The sequence below is a fragment of the Argentina silus genome (assembly GCF_951799395.1).
Source record: "Argentina silus genome assembly, chromosome: 19".
Lineage (NCBI taxonomy): Eukaryota > Metazoa > Chordata > Actinopteri > Argentiniformes > Argentinidae > Argentina > Argentina silus.
Window position 1 is genome coordinate 13570354 of NC_139673.1, and position 15728 is coordinate 13586081.

A 15728-nucleotide genomic window follows, 5' to 3' on the forward strand; every position below is an offset into this window, starting at 1 on the left:
CACTGATAGGGGGCATTCCAATATTAACACTCACTGGCGTACCACTCCGAATGAGGCCATGGATATTGGAGTCAATTCAATGAACTGTTTCAAGACCACTTTTGTTAAACTTTTATATATATATTTAACACAGGACACAACGTCTGGAAGTAGTTATGACAATAGATATGTTGTCTAATCTAGCGACTTATTTAAAAAGCAATTGTGACAATGGTCTTGATCTTTTTCTTTTTTTTTTAAAGTTCTTAAAGGTCAGAGATCAAATGGCCCTCATGTGATGGAAGGGTACCCTCTGGGTGGTGGCTTTCCGGGAGTGACTTTCTCTATGCTAGTTCTGATGTTGGAACGTACACAAGGAGGCTAATGGGGCCACTGTGTCATGGTGGTACTCTGTGTCCCTTCTCTAAAAGGATCCTGTCAGCCAGAAACCAATGCAAATCCAATTTCCTGTGTTCTCACCCGAGCCCTAAGCCAATCACATTCCACTTCCCTGACCACACATCCAATCACGTGCATTGAACGGGACCGGTTAAGGGCGCAGTAATCTCATTTGCCATTCACTCATAAAAGGCCATTTGCCGTAAAACGTTTTTTTTTTTTTACAAAACTGTAGTAACATAACTCAAGTATTGTTGCATTGTATTGTAAACTACATTTTCCTCATCCATTTTCTAAGAACACATCTGAACGTGAAGAACTGTAAAATGACATCATGTTTGTCCAAACCATAGAGAAAAGAACAGTTTTATATCTATGGTCCAAACACCAAATGCCTTCGCGCTTCACCTTCCATATTGCATACAGCTACCTGTCTATTCCTTCATATCTCCTAACCCTGAAAAGGTATGCAAGGGGACGGGCTAGGGACAGTTGTAGGGCCTTAAGACTTACCATAGGTCTACGGTTCTCTAACAGGTTGATGCCAACGATCCCTAAGAATGCTCCAAAACTCAGCTGGAGACACAGGGAGGGAGAGGGTAAGACAAGGGGGGGGAGAGGGGGAGAGACCTTTACATCTCATCCACATTAAATACAGAAATATGACATCTGGATTGTGATAATATTGGTCAATATCTAATAGTAACAGGATATCTATTTGCCCCATGATTTTAAACATTTGGTCTAGAATGTTGAGGCATAATCAGCTTGAATCATAATCAGCAGAAATGCAAACCAACACAAACAGATCCACAACCCATGTTCATTCTATATGATGGAACTGGGTGAGAAGGTCATTGCAGAGGGTTCTATTATGATGGTTGTTATGACTGATGCTGGAGTTGGCCGTTGTTGCAGTAACGGTCACTCACGGTGATGCCGGGGTAGTATCCAGCGACAGCAACGTTGCCCGTGCGCGTAGCAGAGATGAGTCCCACCACCAACACCACCACAGACAGAGACAGCAGCGTGATGGTCACCGTCAGAGCCGTCTTCCGCCGCTTCATATACTGAGCTGAGAGAGAGAGAAGGAGTCGGAGAGGGAGAGGGGTCAGGGTTGAACAGAGATGATAAATGGGGTAATGGAGAGAGATCGAGAAGAAGAAAAGGATATGAAGAGGTATCATCATGACACCTCAATCACCCCCTACACACATACACTTGCACACGCATACACACACACACACAGAACACACACACACTCATCATAGAACCAACAATCACCATTGAAATAATTATTCCACATTTACGCACAACCTTTACGCACACAAGCCTGAACAAAACATCATGTGCGCACTGCGCATGGGTTATAAAAGATAGCTGCGCTTCACAGACAGATGTGCCATTAGGACAGAGTCTCAAATAAGGCATAACATGGCTACTCAAAAAGCAACACAACAGTAGCACTACAACCACCGCACCTGACCATATGCGGTTTCCTGGCTTGTCTCCACTGTGCGCAATTCTCCCTAGACCATAAACTTTCTGCTGATAACGCAGTGAAAGTGACTTGCTTTCTAGATAATATATCCTCAAGCATTGCGCGTCAATAGGCTTTTTATCTAGTGTATTCAATAAATGAGAGTGTTGGTCTGCAAAATAATCTGTATGGTTTTACCTGCGGGGTCCAGCGGATCTGTTATTGCTGGTGTTGTTGTTGTTGTTGAGGTTGTTGTTGTTGTTGTTGGTGGTGGTGGTGGTTGTGCTGCGGGCTGCTGCATCCTGCCGCTGATATGGAGGGTTTACAAAAAGAAATGAATGCCCGAAGTTGGAATGAGGATATACGGCTGAAATCCTCAGCAATCCTCCTCAAAATCTAGAAAGCACTTAGGCTGCAGGAGGCAATCCCGCCTCTTTCTCTCAGCATCCCAGCGTGTGCAGGTGTGTAATAACGTCGCCTTGGCGCGCAAGTAGCAATCTAGGAATTCGTCACCTGTCGCGCGGTAGATGATTAACTCCCAAAAAGAGGTAGCCTTATTCAGTTTTTTTGGTCAAATACGTTTCCAGTTTTTAACAAATGCAGAGTCGTCTTGCCCCAACAGCGTCTGTGAGTAAGGTTACAAAATTCTGCTCTGAACTTCCAGAACCCGACACCTCTCCGATGCTCTGTCACCTATGAGACGATGCGCAGCAGGCGTGCTGAGAAGACGAGCCTTGAGTTTAGCCTACACCCCTTCTCAGCATGTGCCAGCGCCCTAGATGAACCTTAGAGGTACCATCAATAATGTATGTGTTTAATCAGTGTTGAATCGTTAGTGGAATATGGCTCATTTCTGTTCATTATTTATTTGGCACTGCACGTGGTTGCCACAGCCAAGATGCATAAATCTCATGGATGCTCATCTGTGAGTTTTGTAGTTGAGGTACCCAGACTGACTGAGAATGTAATCTAAAAATCAAAAGAAAGGAGCCTGCACTTATCAAGACATAGCACTGGAATGGAGCAGAATAGACTGGAATGGAGCAGAATAGAATAGGATAAAATATAATATAGTAGAGTAGAGTAGAGTAGAGTAGAGTAGAGTAGAGTAGAGTAGAGTAGAGTAGAGTAGAGTAGAGTTAAATAGAAACTAATATAATAAGGATACAAGTCTGTCCACCTGGTCTCACTGTCCTATCAGTGCCTCTGGAGATGGCCCGTTGCCCATTTCTGTCCCTGACTATGAAATACACCTGAACCAAAAGTCTGGAAATACCAGGGTCAAATTTATAGGCTCTTTATGGGCTGTTAAAATCTCATCAGCACCCTAGCAGGGCTGAGGAGGCTAAAGGCCCTCTGTATTATAGAAATGCTCCTGTACCAATGTTGGTGGATGTAGGTGTGATACTGGATCATGTAGACTTCACGGTTCATAATTGAACACCAATACAGATACATTCTCATTGTAATGCAATGATACAAAGTAAATAATAATACAATGTACACTGAGGTCTCCTCATCTCATGTCTATTCAATACACCACTCATTTAATGTGATACGTGTGTTCAATTAAAAAAATAAAATAATGTAATTAAAATTTTTAGGGCATTTCTGCTTAATTGAGATAGAGACAGTAGAAACTGACAGGAAGGATGGGTGAGAGAGAGGAGGGATGACATGCAAGATATGTCGAGGGTCGGAATCGAACCAGGAACCTTGCGATTACGTGGTGAGCGCATTAGTGTGCTACGCCACTAAGCGCCCACATGTTCAATTTCAATCATTCAGTCAACACACAACACAGTGTATTTGGTGGTTTTATGGCAAAATATTTATATTAATTCATAAACATGATCTGTAGGACATAATTACATAATCATCTACAGTTACTCAATGATTCTAGCTACAGTATTAGAGCTGTATATACATATAGATTGATAGATTGATTTATAGCATTTTTATACAAGTGCATTGAGGCATTAGACATTTTTTTAAACTCTGCTCAGCAAAATGTTCCTGTGAAAGGATATACCAATTAGCATTTGGCATAGCAAAATAAACACTTCAGAAATGGTTTAAAATCCATCCCTACCCTGCAAAAAGAAAAAAATGTTTTAGTCAATCATATCCAGTGATATGGAATGTGACACATTCCATTGTAATATCAATATTTATTATCACAAAACATGAATGTAGCTCCGTTTTGGATTATGATTTGGTCCCCCAAGACCTTGTGGAACTGAAGAAGGGTGCATAGTAAAACATGGGGTCATGAAAGTTTAATTTATATATCACATAAAATGTAATCTGAGAGAATTATGACGTGAGTTTGAAGGGGAAGAACAAGAGCAGGAGAACAGTCAGTGCACATGACAACCAGATAAAACCAGTTTATGGGTTCTTCTCCCCTTCTTCTTATGAATGGGGTGGGAGAGGGACTCCTTTTATACTGGCAAAAAGACATGCTCTCTCTCTCTCCCTCACACACACGCACACGCACACACACACACACATGCTCACGCGCACACACACACATGCTCACACACAACACGCATGCATATTACCCTGTAAAATGTACAAGAATAAAGCAGTGACTGCATTATATTTGTCATTAAATTAATTATGCTGAAGCAAAAAAAAATAATTATGTATTCATCACTGAGAAATAGTGAGATATTTAAACATATACTGTAATTAGAATGATATTGTTGACAAACAAGACATTCCATCAGTATCATCTACATTCCATCTCATCCCCCTGCCCCCATTGGTTGGCCCGTGTCCCTTGACCATTTAAATTCCCCCTCGTCGACCAATGAGCAGTCAGGGTAGTAATCATCTGTTATCAAAGAGTTCCGTTTCCGCGGCGGCGGCCTTTATGACACGCAGCAGGTGGAGGACTTGGGCGGCTGCTCCAGGATGGACTCTCTGCGGAGGTCGTTGGGGACGGTCCCCCCGGGACCCCACAGGTTGAGTTCCCCGTAGATGCCCGTATCGATCATCTCCTCCTGCCAAGGGATGGGGATGTTTCCTGAAGCAAACTCGTCAAAGAACACCGTGTCTGGGTCATCCAGGATGACTCCCCTGATTGTGGAGAAGGCCCCCACGTCATCCAGGTCCTTGGCGTATACGGTCTTGGAGTCAGGCACGAAGGGAGGGATCAGGATACCTGAGGAGCACATGGATTAGAGATGTATAAGAGTTGGAGGGCACTATAACACACTGAATGCAGAGAGAGATACTACTGATTGTGAGTGTGAGTATGTGTGTGTGTGTGTGTGTGTGTGTGTGTGTGTGTGTGTGTGTGTGCTTGTGTGTATGCGCTTGTGAGTGTGTGTGTGTGTGTGTGTGTGTGTGTGTGTGTGTGTGTGTGCGCGCTTGTGTGTGTGTGTGTGTGTGTGTGTGCGCTTGCGTGTGTGTGTGCGCACGCTTGCGTGTGTATGTGTGTGTGTGTGTGTGTATGTGTGTGTACACTTCAGTTTCTATGAAGGTGTTTCGTAGAGCAGGTGACAGGTGTATTGCACAGATATGGAGCTACTGTAGGACAGAGTATATCATGTGTTGTGTGATTGCTGTGGTTTTAGTGATTGGCACCTTCATCCAGCTTCCTCCAATTGAGTTTGCTGAAAAAGGGGTGTGCCTTGAGTTCTTCACACGAGCCGTTCTTAAAGCCCAGCCTCTGGTCCATAGTCTTACACAGCAGGCCCTCACAGATGGCCTTGGTGTTCTCACTGAACTTCTCTGGGTAGGTAACAGGATCGTTCAGGATGCGCTTCTTCACTACCTTGTTCTCCACCTATGTGGGTTACAGCCCAGGCGAGGGTTAGGGTTAGGCTTAGGGTTAGGGTTAGGCTTAGGGTTAGGGTTAGGTTACACTGGAGAAGCTCAGCTACCGCATCAGATCCTCACTCACGTCTGCATTATTCATCAGCAGAGTCTAGCAAGTTCTATCTCTGCTCCTTCTATCTAATGTGTACCCATGTTTACATCCTAACAGAAGACTGACAGCACAGTCAAATGTCAATTTACTGTATCTATGAACAGTCAACTACTACAATAAGTGCAAACTTTGTTTCAGTGTTATACTGAATAATTATATTAAATTCTTTTGAATTTAAGACAACTGGGTATACTGTCACAAATGTCCCAATACAAGCCGATACATCTATCAGGATTCCACTGTATACAATGATTACTTCTCTATGTACATGTATTGCTTGTTTAAAGTGCTCCATGCTAATAGTGTGCTCTTGCAGTATCTATGTATGACCACAGGTGGGCAGAGATGAGCTGAACAGCAACTAGAGACTGGTTATGCAAGGAAGAATGGGCAGAGCAAGAGAATGGTAGAGAAGAGTGAGAAGCAGCCAGGTGAGGGACCAGCTCACCTTCTCTCCCCGGGTTCTGAAGGGTCCCTTGGCAGCGATGAACTCGTACAGAGTGACCCCAAGGGAGAAGTAGTCCACAGAGTAGTCATACTCCTCCCCGTTCAACAGCTCTGGAGCCATGAACCCTGCAGGGGCCAAACGCCAAAGGTCACAACAGAGGTCATATTGTGTACACAGGGAACTGCCTCGTCATCGTTAGTGATAGTCATCCGTTATCTGTCAGGCCAGGAGGTTATCCTAACAATGTGACAGGACCAGGAACAACCCCTGACCCTTGTTGCCATCATCTGTCATCACAATAATCACAACAATGAGTGTATTTCTCTGAGTGGTCAGAGAATATCCAGCTCACAACTCAGCACTTTTCCATATTTTGGTACTGCTTTATTTCAGCCACCACATTCCACCAAGCCTTTGATAGCTTTGGACAATATGGCATGCTGAAAGCATGTGTGACCTGTGTCACTAATATGTTCGACCAGTGTGTCAATTCAGGTCAGCTACAGTGTCAGGTACAGGTCAGGTACAGGTCAGGTACAGTGAGGGCGGGTGAAGCCAAGTGAGGCCAGGTGAGGCCATGTAAGGCCAGGTAAGGGCAGGTGAGGCAAGGTAAGGGCAAGTGAGGCCAGGTGAAGCCAGGTGAGGGCAAGTGAAGCCAGGTAAGGGCAGGTGAGTGTACTGCTACTGTACCTGGAGTTCCAGCATAGCCTTTGATCTTGTTCTGGTCGTCCTTCATCTCCACAGCCAAACCAAGGTCAGAGATACGCACGTTACCTGAGAAAGAGAGAGCAAACACACGGATAATGTCAAACAAACGTCAGAGATACGCAAGTTCTCTGAGAGAATACGTCCCTGCTTATGCATGTCCTTGTGTTTTTGTCATAGTGAGAGGGTGTGAGTTAAAGGAGTCCATTGTGTGTGCGTGTATGTGTGTGTGTGTGTGTGTGTGTGTGTGTGTGTGTGTGTGTGTGTGTGTGTGTGTGTGTGTGTGTGTGTGTGTGTACCTTCATTATCCAACAGCACATTCTCTGGTTTGAGGTCTCTGTAGACGATTTTCTTCTGGTGGAGGTGTTCCATGCCCTGAATGATCTGTGCAGCGTAGTAACAGGCTCTGGGCTCGTCAAAGCCTGGGTTGTTCTCATCCACGTTATAGATATGATACCTGGACACACAGAGGAGGGATGTGGGGTTACACACCTCATTCAACTGGTCAGAACATTCTCGTCAAATTAATTATTACATGTGCCTGTGGGAGACAGAGGGAAATGGAGACAGTGTGAGTTTATGAATGTGTCTGTGCTTGAATGTTTTTTGTGTGTGGTTGTGTTCCTGTCGTTTGAGAGAGAGTTTGACAGATTTTACTGTGTGCGTGCGTCTCCCACCTCAGGTCACCTCCATTCATGATAGTCATGACCAGACAGAGTTCGGTCTTGGTCTGGAAGGCGTAGGCCAGGGACACGATAAATCTGCTGTGGACGCGTGCCAGGATCCTCTTCTCCACCATCGCCCCCTGCAGGTCAGGAGGGGAAAGGCTTGGTCAGTTATAGCAGCACAGACTGCAAGAAGATAGACATCTGTTAATCATCATAGACTCTATTGATATGATCCACACACACTTTTGGGTAATTATACCCCCACCCATGCCACATCTGTCTCGTGCAACATGGTCATCTTGACTATATACTACATATGCTATATACTCTATATGTATACTGACTAGTGTGTTGACCCCACTGTAGACTTGATTAGTTGACCCCCCCCCTCCCCTTCCTAAGCCATGTCCCTGTGCCCTCATAACAGGGATATACCTACAACAGATCTGTTCCATTTATAAACATGGTGGAGTGTGCATTTCACGAGGGGCTCAATAATTCGTTGGGTAATGCTGAAGGGTGCTAATCACAAAAGTAAGCCACAGGTTACTGTAGGCTACATACACTCCTGACCCCCAGTGTGTGTTTTCTATTTTGAGTCTATAAGAAGAATTTATTAAATATATGCCTGTCCTTTTAAGCCCTAGCCCATCAATCAGGAAAGACAGTTTCTATAACACTTTAGCTGGCCATTACTACACAGCTCAATATTTCACAATGTTCTGCATTCATTGCTCTCCTCTTCACATCAGACCAACCACATTCACTTCACTGCCCAAGAATGACTTACAATTCTGTCAATTCTTACTTCCATCCATCTTACTAGACACACTACTGTAGCACCCCATTGGCCACAGTTCCACACCATTGACCACTGCTCTATTTGAGGTCAAGGAAAGTGTTTCACTTTGACAAAATAATGATCATCATTCTCTCTCTCTCTCTCCCTCTCCTTCATATTGCCCTTCTGTCCGTTGTGTCTCATAGAAGAGAAGCTGGTGTAAATGGTTGAACATTATGTAATAGTCCTGAATGCTTGTTTTATGTATTGAAATCCCCTCTGTAATCTGGAGAGACAAGACATTCTGCCTAAAAGGTCAAGGTGCTTATACTGTACACGTAAGTCTCTGTTCTATAATCGGCCCCGCACCGAGCATTACTCATCCAGCAGATATGCTGTCTAGTACACAGTGATAAATTCACACATAGTATGAGTCACATACCAGTATGTGTCAGGTAAGCACATACTATACTACAACGCGGGCTTTAGTTCTAGAGTCTAATTACAGTGATCTCTCCTTTGTCACGCTAGAATAGAAACAAATAGAATGTCATACCTATGCCCAACAGAGACTCTGCAAATGCACTCACCAACAGACACTCAGTAATCTGACAGTGAATGTAATTGGTGAGAGAAACATTCCTTGAAACATAGTGGAATGCTCAAGCCTCCCACAGAGTTCAAATTCTATATATGCTAGCTCTACTCTACTAAACGACCCTAAACACAACGTGGCTCCTGATTAACAATCCAGCAATTTCCCAAGTTCCTTTGAACGTCTACTCCATCCACCATCTAGAGCTCCTATGCTATTGTATTCTATTGTATTCTATATCATTTTCATGGCCATCATCCATCTATCATTTTCCTGTGAACTGCCACAGGAATATGAACAACAGTGAGAAAAAGAGAATCCTCTCCTCCTGTCCTTTTCTCCTTCTCACCTCATAGCCTTTCCTCTTCTTCAGCCTCTTCTTGTTGAGCTTCTTGCAGGCGTACAGTTTCCCTGTGGCCTTGGTCTGGCAGGCAAACACCTCCCCGAAGCCCCCCTTGCCCAGCACACGAAAGTCAAGGAACCACTCCGCATCCATGGGCTGCATCTCCAGCCACTTCCACTGCAAGAACCTCTTCAGGTACATGCTCTCCAGGTAGAAGGTGAAGGGCACCTCTTTGAGGAAGTCCAGCACGTTGGCCAGTGTCTCGGTGAACAGCTCGTCCCCAGCCTCCTCGTGCTTCTCCTTCACCTTGGTGATGCCGTTCTCTGGGAGGAAGGGGCAGAATAGTTTGGCCGAGGGATCCATGTAGCGTGAGAGGATCTTGGAGGCCTTCTTGGTGCGGTCCTGGTCCTCCGCCAAGTTGTACTCCTCCACGTCCTTCCACAGGCGCATGGGGCCCTTGTATTCGTTGTTGGCCTCCAGGAACTCCTGGAAGAGGCGCTTGCCGATGGGCTGGTCCACGCAGGTGCTCTGGAAGTCCAGGTCCAGGGTCTCCCTGAGGCCCTCACACACGGTGATGTGGGGCAGCTTCAGGCGGGCGTGGAACTTCTTGTCCCGGTTGAACGCAGGGTTGGCCGTGCCATCAAAGCTCCCTCGCGCCGAGATGTACGCCGAGTTGGCCACCACCGTGGTCAGGCCGCCGATATCCATGGCGACGTTGCAAGGACGGGGGAAGAACAATGGAAAGAGAGGGAGAAGGAGAAGAGGAATAGAAGAGATTAAACAGATTGTGAAACGGAGTGGAAAGGCCCAGCAACCCTCGTCTTGGAAATGGAGAGAAGGCAAAAGGTAAAGGAGTAGACAAGTAGAGAGACAGACAGATGGAGAGATGGAAGGAGAGATGGAGTAATGGAGGGAGCGCCAAAATGCTTAGAGGGATTAGAGTTTCTCAGATTTGGTGATTCAGTTGAGAACAGCATGTCTTTCCCCGAGAGCACTGGACAGAGCCAGAGAGATGACAGGACTCGCCCCTGTCACTCACACACACGCACACCACACACACACACACACACACACACACACACACACACACACACACACACACACACACACACGCACACACACACACACACACACACACACACACACACACAGATCTCCCTGACTCAACACCTTTGTGTAAAGACTATCCACTAATTCCATAATACCTGTTATATCCCCGATGTTAACCCGTGAGGAGGGAGTGCACTGTGGGAATAGGGGGGGGGAGAGAGAGAGAGAGAGAGAGAGAGAGAGAGAGAGAGAGAGAGAGAGAGCGAGAGAGAGAGAGAGGGGGGGGGGTGGGGGAGGGGTGAGAGAGAGAGAGAGAGAGAGAGAGGGGGGAGGGGTGAGAGAGAGAGAGAGGGGGGGAGGGGTGAGAGAGAGAGAGAGAGAGAGAGAGAGAGGGGGGGGGGGTGGGGGAGGGGTGAGAGAGACACAGTAGTAGCATTCATATAAGAGGTAGGCGGTAGGGTAGAGGAATGTAGTGAATGTACAGTAGCTCGAGGCCAGAAGCCTTTTCTCAATCGTTCGCATCCTCTCGTCTGTCCTCCACTCGTGTCCTCCTCAAAAAAACCATTGGAGGAGAAGACCAAACCTAGAACCTAGATCTTCTCCTCCAATGCGTTTTCAGTAGGACGCGAGTAAGAGCGGAGGACAGGACGCAAAGTGTTGTGTTCCTAATAATTAAGAAAAGGCTATAGAGCCTTGCCTCTATAGCCTTGAGCCTTGAACAACATGATCACAGCTATTCTGCCTCTGTACTGGGTGACCCTTGACCTGCTACCACGCCCTCTTCCACTTCACACCAAAGGAAAAACACAGCACATGTTATATTCTAAGCAGTTTTTTCTACTCCTAACATCACTCATAGAGCTACATCTCTCTGCAAATGTCGAATGTGCTCGAATCCAGGGGCCAGGCGGAATATACAGGACAGAATGTCCTAAAGCTCCAACAATTACTTTTTTAAGTAAAAAATACTTGTGGAATTTCTAACTAATCAAACAGAAGAATCTTACAATCCATGAATCGGATCCAGTATCATCAATGCTGTACCGGTTCTGTGTCTTTGATAGGGTTAGTAACAACTCCAGTTCACTCTGGCTGTGTCCGAACCACACCTTCACACCTCAAGGTGACACTGGGTTTCCCTTCATGTCCAGTGGACACGGGTGATGGTGTGGGTGGGGAGATCTAGCCCACGCCTGCGCATGGCTGGCCAAGTCCTGTCACCATACCTGGTCGTGGGCCCTTATCAGGAAATATAAATGGGGCGTCCAAAAGCACACATCTCACACCTCACGCCAACCAGAGAGGGTGGTAGAGGGGGTGAGTCTCAGACACTTAAAGAGTAGGAGAAAGGCTGAGAGACAGGGCCACTAACAATATCTCCAAAAACAGTTGTTTGTCCCTCACATCCACCTTGGTTAGGTGAGGAAGAGAGAGTCCAGGCTCTAGAAAGGCATCATCTCTCATTGAGCATCATCCTCATCTTCCTCATCCTCTTCCTATTCTTCTTCTCTGGTCTGGGTCTAGTCTCTAGACAGACAACATGGCAGCCCTGAAGGAGAAGAGGACATGTGGCCAGCGCTGCGAAGACTTCGGACGTTTCGTCTGGAACTCCGACGATGGGACCTTTATGGGCAGAACACCAGAGAAATGGGGTACGTACATGGAGAAGCAATGGGTTATGTGTGTGTGTGTGTGTGTGTGTGTGTGTGTGTGTGTGTGTGTGTGTGTGTGTGTGTGTGTTTACGCGCGTGTGCGTGCATGTGTGTGTGTGTGTGTGTGTGTAAGATGCCAGTATTAATCTAAGAGATACAGGTCGGTGTGTAAAGTATACATGTGGATTATGTACCTGTATACAGTGAGTTGACATGGTCTGCTTTGTCTGGGCTCCGTTTAGTTTTAGCCCTATGAGTCAACTGATTAACCAATGGGCTCTTGATTAGTTGAGTCAGATGTGTTGTTGCTAGGTAGAAACACAGGCACAATTAGTGGGTCTCGAAGCCCAGGAGGAACACAGCAGGGGAGGGATCAAGTCCTGAGCAATGGTTTCAGTAGCTAAATCATGATCCAAAGCTATGGATTAGCCCGCAATGGTTGTCTTTGCCCGACAGATTTACAATCCCTCCTAAATCTCCACACACACACACACACACACACACACACACACACACACACACACACACACTCCACAACACATGCCCGGGTCAAGTGGCATGTGTACACAGTTGTACCTGACTTTGCGGTGTCCTCTTGGTGTTTGAGTGTGTTTGAGTGTGTGGACAAGAGCGGGTCAGATAAGAGAGATAGGGGGAGTTGAGATAACAGCTGGTTCCTGAGGGGCACCACTGCCTCTGTCCTCTGGCCCATGTCACGGTCACACACACAAAGGGCACCTTGGCCATACAACCGAAATACAGAAATACCTGTACAAGAAGATTGCAAATACAGGCGTATGCCAACTCTAACCCAGTACCCAAGGCAACAGATGGCACAGCAGTTATAAGGGACGATAGTATCAATAGCTCTCGCTCACTTTCTCTCTCTTTCTTTCTCTCTCTCTCTCTCCCCCTCCCTCCCTCTCTCTCCCCTGTAGTCTACATCAGCCTGTACTACGCGGCCTTCTACGTGGTTATGACGGGGCTGTTCTCTCTGGCCATCTATGTGCTCATGTACACACTGGATCCTTACGCCCCTGACTACCAGGACCGGCTGAAGTCGCCAGGTAAGAACACAGCATAGCAGATAACAGAGAGTATGAATCATACAAGTTGACACTGAGTGTGACTGTCTGATGCTTACCCCCCCCCCCCCCCCCCCATTAGACCTCTAGCCAAACATATCTGTCCATATCTGCTTCCATGCACCCTACTCTACTTCCTCTGCAGTAAGTGACCGTAGCATTCATTCCTGGTTTAGCCTGTGAGATCATGGCTTGTTCGTTAACCTCTCACCACACTCTCTCTCTGTCTCTTTCTCTCTGTCCCTCTCTATCCCCCCCCCCCTCTCTCTCTCTCTCTAGGGGTGATGGTTTGGCCAGATACTTATGGAGAGGAGGATGTAGAGATCAGCTACAACAGTTCTGACAAACCCAGCTGGTCCAAGATGTCCAACTGCCTGAAAGACTTCCTTATCCGTCAGTACTGAGCCAATGGCCTCAAAACACATGCATTTCCTTCTGTTCCTCATCATATAGGCCTACTCTTGCCTTCCCAAATGAAATAAATTGCCTTAAATCAATCAAATGTACAATCAAAAGTGAGAAGTCTCACTGAGTTCATTTTCCTGCATCTTGAATTTTCTGTCTTTCTCCCCCACGCGCTCCCTCTTCCTCTCCCCCCTTCTCCCTCTTCCTCTCCCCCCTTCTCCCTCTTCCTCTCCCCCTTTCTCTCTCTTAGCCTACAACGACACGTCCCAGCAGCACTGTCAGACCCATAACTGTACTATGGGCCAGTATAACATCCAGCACCACTTCACAGCTCCCAAGCACACCAAGTATGCCTGCCCCTTCTACCAGAGCATGCTGGGTCCCTGCTCCGGCTTCCCAGACCCCACCTTTGGCTACAACTGTTCCATGCCATGCGTCATCATCAAGATGAACAGGGTGCGTTCAGAAACCATCTAAAAAATCAACATTGCCGTAGACACGTTGGTTCCTTGCTTAATAAAGTGCCTTTCCACCTCACAACAGGTGCTCAAAGTGTTTTACAGTGTATGAGGGAAACTCTCTGACAGAGACTCTCTGACATCAGTGGAGGCTGGTGGAGGTAGAAATCGGAGGATGGATTCATTGAAATGTACGGAATGGAATAAGGAATCCCACACGTGTTTGATACCATTCCTCATTTCATTCCATGCAATTAGGGGCAATTAGGGGCTAGGCCATGGCACTAAGGTCCTCATCATGTGACCATGAACTATACATTCACATTCTGCCGAAATATTAAAGTCATTACGATGTGTCTCCGCAGATCATTAACTTTCTGCCCAACAAGGAGGGCGACGTGGCTCCGTATGTGAACTGCACTGTGCTGGTGAGTACAGTCTGGGAGGTAGCAATCTTATGTCATGTCATATCAGGACCTGTGGCATCTCTTACATTGCATTTCTCACTGCAACATTATAGCCAGTTTTGTGTGTGTGTGTGTGTGTGTGTGTGCGTGTGTGAGCAGAGCGGGGAAGACAATGTAAAGAAGATTGAGTACTTCCCTAACAACGGAACCATAGACCAATCGTATTTCCCGTACTACGGCATCCTGGCACAGGTAAGCACATGACCGCTGACACCCTGTCTCAAACCAACCCCTAGCCCCTATTGTTCAGTTTTCATACAATCTGTCACACTCTATTTCTATGATGTGGTATATTGTAATAATATTTCAATGAAATAAAGTTGTGAATTGATTACCTAAATGATACTTCATGGATCTACCTGTTTTAAAGTAGCCTTATTGATAAACCATGAAGAGCTGTCTGAACCTAACCTCTCTCTGTTCTCTTTGCCCTCCCAATCCCTCCCCTCCATGTAGCCCACATACATCAACCCCCTGGTAGCGGTGCGGTTCAGCCTGGTCAACAAGAAGGCGGCTAAGATCCAGTGTCGGGTGGTGGGCAACAACATCGCCTATGAGAACATCCATGATCCTTATGAAGGCAAGGTGCTCTTCTACCTCAAAGCCTCGTCATAACATCGGCCAGCAGAGAAGAGAAACATCACCTCATCTGGCAACCCTGGGACCTTTGTCCCACAAGTGGCCTTAAAATTGTCCTGAGAGTGTTACATTTCAGTCCCTAGCTCCTAACAGGTGTTGGTGGGCTTGAAATGAACAGATAGGTGAAGGCAATATGGCAGAAACTCTAACAGGGTTAAATAGATGGAGCAATCACCATGTTGCTTTCACCCTCCCAATCCTTCAGATTTAAAAATAAACAAACACACAATGGATAGGGGCTGAGGGCCAAACTGAACTAAGTTGAGGTCCCTTTCCCACCACAGAAAATGTTACACAACCCTAACACCTAAAGCAAAATTGCATTCAGCATGCACAAAGTGAGAGAAAACATTTCAAAACTTTTCTGAGGAACACATTTGTGTTCCTTCTTTGAAAATGTCTTCTGACCTTTTCTCCTACTAAAACACAACCCAGGTGCCTCTCTCAAATCCAACCACTAACTTCATGAAAATCAGAACACTTAGCCAATGTCATTTACATAGCTTAATCTTTGAGTATGGAATGTATGGATTTCATCTATTGAGTTCTGCAGAATTTTGCTTTGGCTTGTATAACCAAGATTCTGTATGCTATGCTATTATGATTCGCTCATACCGACACCATGAAATTGTAT

The 15728-nt window shown here is 46.0% G+C and overlaps 3 protein-coding genes across 3 annotated transcripts in view; 1 reads left to right on the forward strand and 2 right to left on the reverse strand.

Moving 5' to 3' along the window:
* tmem255b (transmembrane protein 255B) overlaps positions 1-1742 on the reverse strand; it is a gene marked incomplete at both ends in the record, with an annotated part of 9817 nt that extends 8075 nt beyond the window's left edge. Inside the window, 3 exons of the mRNA XM_083690893.1 lie at positions 892-954; positions 1311-1453; positions 1736-1742. Of these exons, the coding sequence (XP_083547019.1) occupies positions 892-954; positions 1311-1453; positions 1736-1742 (213 nt within the window). The remainder of the gene's footprint in view (positions 1-891; positions 955-1310; positions 1454-1735) is intronic.
* Positions 1743-4734: 2992 nt separating this feature from the next.
* Positions 4735-10046, reverse strand: grk1a (G protein-coupled receptor kinase 1 a; the record flags this gene model as incomplete). The annotated part of the gene is made up of 7 exons (XM_083690747.1): positions 4735-5027; positions 5453-5654; positions 6247-6371; positions 6937-7020; positions 7251-7408; positions 7629-7756; positions 9345-10046. 7 exons carry the CDS (start codon positions 10044-10046, stop codon positions 4735-4737), a joined length of 1692 nt encoding a protein of 563 aa, XP_083546873.1.
* A 1882-nt stretch (positions 10047-11928) lies between these two features.
* LOC310819961 (potassium-transporting ATPase subunit beta-like) lies at positions 11929-15070 on the forward strand (the record flags this gene model as incomplete). Its single annotated transcript, XM_083691404.1, has 7 exons — positions 11929-12040; positions 12979-13107; positions 13405-13518; positions 13781-13986; positions 14354-14416; positions 14555-14647; positions 14912-15070. 7 exons carry the CDS (start codon positions 11929-11931, stop codon positions 15068-15070), a joined length of 876 nt encoding a protein of 291 aa, XP_083547530.1.
* Positions 15071-15728: the final 658 nt, after the last annotated feature.